We start from the raw sequence: 8,396 nt of genomic DNA on the forward strand, positions 1-8,396 counted from the left end.
AATTTTATATAATAATTTGAACATGCATTAATATTATATTTTCTTCGTATTAATTACTAGTATCATGGGCATATTCTAATGGAATCTGTCTAGCAGCTGAATTCGATCAAAGTCATTAACTTATTCTTCGAAGAGGTGTTTGGAGGCAATGAGTTAAACCAAACATAAAGAATTATTCGAATTGTCATCGATGGTTTCATAAATAATAGCTTACAACTCGGTAGCCTATAGGATGTGATTGACAATTTTTCTGTTTAAATTAATGAATCACGACCTGGCATGACCAAAATTGAAAATAAGTCTACGAAAACATACTTGTCCACTTCAATCTAAACATTAATTTCCTTATTACATACCTTTGGAAGTTGCATTGCTTTCTTGGTGATAGTGTAGCTAAATCATTCTTATGGTTGGTGGGGCTTTGGGCAGCCCAAGAAATGGACAGATGTGTCACCATTCACATTGCATGGCTACCAAATCTTTACGATTTGGCCATTCTGTTCCAAATAAATCATTTGTTCTTTCTCCTCTTCTGTGTCTTTTCTGCATGAAAAAGTAGAGGCCTCTCTGCTTATACTTGCTAGGTTAGGTTATATGAGATACTCTGTATATATTTCTGTTTTTCTTGGATGGTCCTGGTGGTACGTGTCTTTGATTCATAAATCAAAGACATTTTGGGTCATGGCCAAGACTGATGAATTAACGAAACATATCCGTGCCACCATATCTACTAGTAGTAGAGCTTTTTAATTTCAGATGATATATATATGTAGAGAGAGAGTGAGAGATTTTATCTTGTCATTAATATCAATGGACACAAAACAGTGGTCCAATTATATATTTACACATGTTTGAAGTACAAAGCGATCAATGCAGGCATGTGTTCGCCAAAATGACAAAGTAGAACCATGCAATGTGAATGGTGGCTGAAGGGCATTACTCAGGTGTCAACCTCTAATGCACCCATCTTCTCTACAAATACCTGATCATTCTATTCGCCGCTTCACCACGGCTTGGTAGTGCAAATTCTCTCTTCACTTGTTTCTATAAATTATGGCTAAATCATGTCTGCTTTCTCTTGGTATCTGTCTCTTTATTCTGTTTCATGGCTGCCTAGCTGCCAGGCCATACAATTCTCACCAAGGCCAAGGCTGGAGTACTCGGCCTGATCACCAGTCTCGAGGAGAACAAAGTGAGTGCCAGATCAATAACCTTGATGCCCTTGAACCATCTCGTAGAATTGAAGCCGAGGCTGGCCAATTTGAAATCTGGGATGACAACAATGAACAGTTCAGGTGTGCTGGGGTTGCAGCTTATCGGGTTACTATCCAGCCCAAGGGCCTCTCCTTACCTGTCTATCACAATCAACCTAGGATCCTCTACATTGTCCAAGGCTAGTTCACTGAATCCCTTTCTGCATTGCTACTGACTTATTGTGGTCTATGCATGTTATATTATCATATACCATTCAATTAAACTTGTGTTATGACTTACGTGCTTGAAATCCACGTACAGGTAGGGGAGTTTTAGGATTATCAATCCCCGGTTGCCCTGAAACGTTCCAATTATTCCAGCAAGATGAACAATCCGAGGAAGAAGGTTGTAGAAGCCAAAGATCAGAGGATGAAGGCAGTAGCAGTCAAAGATCAAAGGATCAAGGTGGTAAAAGTCAACAATCGGAAGATCAAGACAGTAGAAGACAAAAATCTGGGGAACAATACAGCAGAAGCCAACAATCAGAGGATCAAGACAGTAGAAGACATAAATCCGAGAGCAGAAGCCAAGGAAGCAAAAGTCAACAATCAGAACATCAAAGTAGCACAAGCCGAAAATCCGAGGATCAACACTGTAGAAGCCATAGATCCGAGGACTTTTACCAACAACCAGGGTTCTTCAAGGAGGGAGATATCCTAATGGTGCCAAATGGAGTTTCCTATTGGGTCTACAATGATGGTGATACGCCACTTGTTGCAATTGCCGTCATTGACACCCGTAATAATTTCAACCAACTTGATCGAAAAGTGAGAGTAAGTAAGCTGACTCACTAGCATTCATTTAATTATTTTTAAGGCTTATGACTGATTTTCTATTCAAATGCTTGCTAAAGAATTTCTGGCTTGCTGGTAACATACAAGAACAACAAGAGGAAGAACAACGAAGAGGATCTTCGTCATCCAAGAGTGAGGAAGTTGGGCAAGAGAGCTCAAACAATGTTTTTAGTGGCTTTGATGCAAAGATATTAGCTCAGGCTTTTGGAGTGACAAAGGAGACGGTGAGAAAGCTACAAAGGAAAAATGACGAGAGGGGACCAATCATCCAAGTTGAAAGGGGACTTCAGGTGATAAAGTCAATATCGAGTAAAGAACAAGAAATACAACAAGAAACTAATGCAAATGGTTTAGAGGAGACTCTTTGCAACATGAGGCTCAGACAGAATATTGGGAAAGCCACGAGTTCCGATGTTTACACTCCTTTTGGGGGACGTGTGACCAACGTTAACAGCCAAAGCCTCCCCATTCTTGGTCTCTATGAACTTAGTGCTGAGAGAGGACATCTCTACAAGGTTAGGTTCTAATAAACATAATCATCTTAATGATTTTTTACTTTTGTGCTTTATGGAACTTACGTACTAAATTGGTTTTGATGCATGATTTGTATATATAGAATGCGATAATGTCTCCTCATTGGAACGTAAACGCACACAGCCTGATGTACGTTCTTAGGGGTGAAGCCCGGGTTCAGATCGTTGGAAACTCTGGTCAGACTGCCTATGATGGACAGCTTTATGAAGGCCAACTAATCGTCATTCCTCAAAACTTTGCTGTAGTGAAACAGGCAGGAGACAATGGATTTGAATGGGTTTCAATTAAGACCAGTGACAATGCAGTGAGAAGTCCACTTGTTGGAAGGACTTCTGCCATTCGGGCCATGCCAGAAGAGGTCCTGGTAAATGTTTATCAGATTTCCAATGAAGAAGCATGGAGGTTAAAGTACAACAGAGAGGAAACGTGTGTCTTAGCACCAAATTTTGAATCCAACGGAAGGTTTTCTGTAATGTAAAATAATAGCCATAAAGGAGAGTTATTTCAAGAATAATAAGGCTTTATAGGCACGGAAGTTGTTACGTATTTATAGATGTTTGAACTCCTCAACTTTGTATTATGAGTTTTTATAACTTGCTTTGGGTAATAAATAAAGGAAAACCTTTCTTTGGGCTGTCCAATTTTGTTTCAATTTTTTTAGTTGATTCTTCAGTGGTTCTGTGTGCGGGTAAGCAATGCAGGGCGTGGCCTAGCATGGTTGCATCATTTCATTGCAATCCATTCAAAAAACATACCTAAGTAATCAGCTTTAATTTCCTGGATTTGGTTGCTGGTCTCATTGAGGCATTTTTTCGAACAGTGGGATTTACCGGTGGGTAAGCAGGGCAAGGGTGGTCTAGCATGTGGGCTGGGTGTGCCCGAGTGGAAGGATGGCATACACAACTCAAGGGACCGGGGTCTTCTGTCTATGCTGCACTTGTAGAAGGAGATGTTGGGCCAAGCTACGCAACCTAGAATATTGGGATGAGTTGGTGTGTGGGTTGGAGAGGATTTTTATGGACTTGGTCCATTGATACAATTCGTTGAACAGGAGGCGGTTATGTCTGTTAACAATTTATGAAAATTACTAGTTTTTAATAGGGTTGAGAAGGGTAAAATGGGGTTTTTAAAAATTAAATAGGCCACATAACATCATCTTTAACTGTCACTCACATTTTTGAAATATAGCGTATATTTAAGGCTACTGGTGTCAACCCCTATGGTATGTATAGTGCATTTTCAAAACTCAGGGTATGTTAAATTAATTAACCAAAACCCAGGATATGTTTAAGAGTATTTTTAGGAAGATCGTCTTAAATAAGATGTAATATGATTTTGGGATCTGATCTCTAGGGATCTAGATCATTTGGTCCTTGTCAAAGATTTTAGGTGCAAGAAAGGTAGGAAGCTTTCAGATGTTTTTCCATTTTATGCTTTCATGACATTTTTAGGGCATATGTCCACCATACAAAAAGAATTACCAAACACCTTCTTTGTAAAGTCCCATAGTTAGAGATGGTTATATGCCTATGAATCATGGTTATGGGAATGAAGTTACTACAACGTGATTTATGTAAGACTGCAATTATTTTCGAAAAAAAAAAATGTAAGACTGCAATTTCCAATTGATTGGATTGAATGAGATATGCCTAAATACAATTCCCTACCCCAAAGAAATGCCTAAATCAAAATCCAAATTCGATTGTTAATACTCAGACCATATCCTTTACACTAGGATAAGATTCCGATATAGAACACTATGATTAATAAATTAAAATTATCGATCAGAACTTTTAAGTTACTAAAAAAATTAAAATAACTTTGATATAAACGACTTGAAAATAATTTCTTGGTCGTGCACGATTCTTTAATAAGTATATACCAATCAAATAAACTTTAGTAATAAATAAAAAATTAGTTTTTGTATAAATAAGCTATATCTTAGTATTTTTTTTCTCAATGATACATGCACACTAGTGAAATAAATAATTTGAAAACATCGTGTGAATGGATTTCTTATTTTCATTGCTAACATGCTTATATTTCATTGGGAGATTGCATGGTAATGCTGTGATCACAGTCCTAGCAGATGTGCTAGCTCTCTATATTGGGGGGATGATCTGTATTTATAATTCAATTGGCTCCACTCTATTTATAAGAATCTTATCAGATTATTTAATGTGATGTCGGGCTCCACTCTATTTATAGATGCACATAAATTTATATGCATTATATATTATATTTTTAATTGTCTATTTATAATATATTAACTAAATATATGTTAATATTTGTAGTATTAATATATATTATATATTATATTTATATTATACACATACATTTTTATAATATATATTGAAAATATAAAAAATTTAAGAAATCAAAGAACCAAACTGGTCAAAAACGGAATCAATCAACCGGTTAAGTAAATGGTTTTGGATCACGGCTTTTCAAAAACTGGTGGTAACAATTCAGTTTCAAAAAATAGCTTATGATTAAGTTAACTGAACGGGGGGTACCCCTAGTCCACACATACACAAAGCCGACAAAATCAACATCAATCCATCATATTGTCCATCTCTGGCAATGAGGTATGCAATTTGGGTGGGCCCAACCCAACCCAACCCAGCATCTTTTTTTTTTATTTATTTTTTATTTTTTTTATGTTGGGTCCAGCCCAGACTTTCTCAAAGAATCATTCAACCTAAAAGCTTAAGCTATTAGGTGAGATCCTTGAATAGGTTGATATTCTCTAACACGTCCCTCACACTTGTCTTTGAATTGGGCTTGAAGTGTGAACAAGCACAAGCCCATCCATACCTTGTGCGGAAACTTAATCAATTATATAATGTAGGGTTTCACTATTATGTAATTTTCATTGATGCTTATAGTAGATTTTCTTTGTTTTTCTCGTTACAATGGAAGTTGGATGTTTTTGATGTATTTTTATCCTTTGAGCGTCATGTTGGGGTGGAGAATATCGGAAACTTTCCACTTACTTGGACTCCGTCGGCATTACTCATCGATTTGCCTATTCACATACACATGAATAGAATGGTTGTGCTGATCGTAAACATCGCCACATCATCGAAGCAACCCTGTCTCTATTGGCTTCCTCGTCGCTCCCCTTCTTCTTCTAGGCAGATGTCACCCTTACACCTGTTTATTTAATTAATCGGCTTCCAATTGCCACTCTCCGACACAAATCTCCATATGATGTATTGTTCAGCTCCCCTCGAGATTACAGGTTCCTCAAAATTTTCAAGTGTGCTTGCTATCCTCTGCTTTGCCCTAACAATCGACACAAGTTTGATTATCATTTTCAACAATGCATCTTTGTTGGCTACAACAACAAACACAAAGGGTATCATTGTCTGCATTTTGGAACTGGGAAAGAATATATTTCCAAACATGTTATCTTTGATGAGCATCATTTTTTGGGGTACTCTATGGCTGCTCCCATCGAACCTGTCCAAATAACTGGTGTTTACTCATTTTCCGGGGTGCTCTGCAGCCGCTAACTGCGACTGCATCTTCACCCTCCACTTCAGATTCTCTGGCTCCCACTTCGTCATCTACCACTTCACTGTTATAGAATAATTCTGTTATTCCGCCACCATCTGATAGCCCTCACCATTTGGCAGCTTCCTCAACAGGCATGTCTTCTCCTAAAGTTGGACCTCATGGGACTTGTCTCATGCAAGACATTCTTGATGTAACGGTTCTAGTTGCTTCCCAACAGTTTCGCCAGCATACTATGGTTACTCATTTTATGGATGGGTCTCTTCCTCCCCATTCTCATCTCACAGTTAGGTATCCCTTACCATAATCAGTATTAGTTCAGTCACAGGATGATACTACAAAACTTGCTAATTATTCACAAGCGGTAATATCCGCTCATTGGCATGATGCTATGATTAAGGAATTTAATGCTCTTACTTCTAATGGTACTTGGAGCCTTGTTCCCTACTCTTCTCACATGAATGTGGTAGGGAGAAAATGGGACTATAAGATAAAATGAAAGGCAGATAGTACTATTGAAAGGTACAAGGCAAGGTTGGTGGCACAAGGTTTTACTCAAATCCACAGGGTTGAATTTACTACTACTTTTAGCCCGGTGTAAAACTAGTGACCATCCATACCATCCTCTCTCTTGCAGTGTAAAATCAGTGGTGTATTCATCATATTGATTTTGATAATGCCTTTCTGAATGGGGAACTTCGTGAGGATATCTATGACAAATAGCCTAAAGGTTTTGAAGATCCCACCAAACCAACCCATGTTTGCAAGTTGAACAAAGCTCTCTATGGGCTTTGTTAAGCACCATGAGCTTGGTATGCTCGTCTCACTCACCAATTAACACAGATGGGTTTTAGAGCTTCTACTGCTGATACTTCTCTATTTGTGTTTTGCTCCAAGACTGTTACTCTTTATTTCCTTATATATGTGGATGATGTTTTACTTATTTGGAACTCCCAAAGTGCTATCCATTTCTGAATTCAGGAGCTCTCTCGCCATTTCTCTCTTTAATATCTGGGTCCTGTTGCATTTTTCCTTGGTATTCAGCTTATTCAGCATCCTCATGGGGTCCTTCTCAATCAGCCCCAGTATATTACAGACCTACTGCATTGAGCTCACATGGAAGCTGCTAAGCCCATTTCTTCTCCTATGGCGGTTCATACCAACCTCTCACTACATGGTGGTTGTCCTCTCGATGATCCTACAGAATATAGAAGTATTGTTGGCGCTCTTCAGTATGTGGCGATCACTCGCCCAGACATCTCATTTGTAGTAAGCAAAGCCTCTCAGTTTCTTCAATCTCCAATTGACGAACACTAGGCAACCGTGAAACACATCTTGCGTTACCTTAAGCAAACTATTATGCGTGGTCTGAACCTCTCACGAGCGTCATCTACTTCTCTTTCCCTTCATGCTTTTGCAGATGCTGACTGGGCAGGTTAACCAGATGATCACAGATCTTTCAGGGGCTTTTCTATCTATTTAGGTCCTAATTTAATTACTTGGAGCTTTCGCAAACAAGCTACAGTTGCACGTTTCAGCAATGAGTCTGAATTTCGTGCTTGTGCCACATCAGCAACTGAAGTTCTTTGGATTACATATCTTCTTTGAGATCTTGGGGTTACACTCTCCGAGGTACCTACTATTTGGTGTGACAACATTGGTGCCACTTATCTTGTTGCCAACCTTGCCTTTCGTGGTCGGACTCGGCATGTTGAGGTTGACTTTCATTTTCTTTGGGATCTTGTTCTTGCATGACGCCTAAGTGTTCATTTTATCTCTTCAAAAGATCAGGTTGTTGACATTCTCACCAAGCCTCTCGCCGGTGATCGCTTCTGCTTCTTGAGAGACAAACTCCATGTTCATGATGAGTATGGAGCTTGAGGGGGGCGTATTAGAGTATATCCTATTGTTTATATCAGTTAGGATAGAAGTCCAACCCAACACAGACCTCTTTTTTTTTTTTTTTTTTTTTTTTTTATGTTGGGTCCAGGCTCAGACCTTGGGTAACCTGAACCAAGGATTCTAGTCCAGCATTGACCTAGCCCTACTACTTGCATACATATAAACATACATGTATAAAACATAAATACCCAAATTTATATATATATGTTTTTCTAATGTGGCAATTGTTTTTGTTTTCAAAAACAAAACTAATCTTATTGTTAAATTCCCCTAATTAAGCTTAATTGACAACATTACCATTTTCTCACATTGATCACCTAATTTCTTCTTCTTTTGGCTAGAATCCATCATCTAACTTCTTGTCCTATGTTATTATGCCCAACTTGTGCAAAA

At 38.3% G+C, this 8,396-nt stretch overlaps 1 protein-coding gene across 1 annotated transcript; it reads left to right on the top strand.

Moving 5' to 3' along the window:
- Positions 1–995: 995 nt before the first annotated feature.
- Positions 996–3,218, top strand: LOC148878806 (cocosin 1-like). Its single transcript, XM_088960188.1, has 4 exons — positions 996–1,393; positions 1,516–2,027; positions 2,108–2,563; positions 2,665–3,218. The coding sequence occupies exons 1-4, from the start codon at positions 1,054–1,056 to the stop codon at positions 3,058–3,060; spliced, it is 1,704 nt and encodes a 567-aa protein (XP_088816314.1). The 5' UTR covers positions 996–1,053; the 3' UTR covers positions 3,061–3,218.
- The last annotated feature ends 5,178 nt before the right edge of the window (positions 3,219–8,396 follow it).

Source organism: Nelumbo lutea, chromosome 1 (genome assembly GCF_056320005.1).
Source record: "Nelumbo lutea isolate HS-2025 chromosome 1, American lotus-T2T, whole genome shotgun sequence".
Lineage (NCBI taxonomy): Eukaryota > Viridiplantae > Streptophyta > Magnoliopsida > Proteales > Nelumbonaceae > Nelumbo > Nelumbo lutea.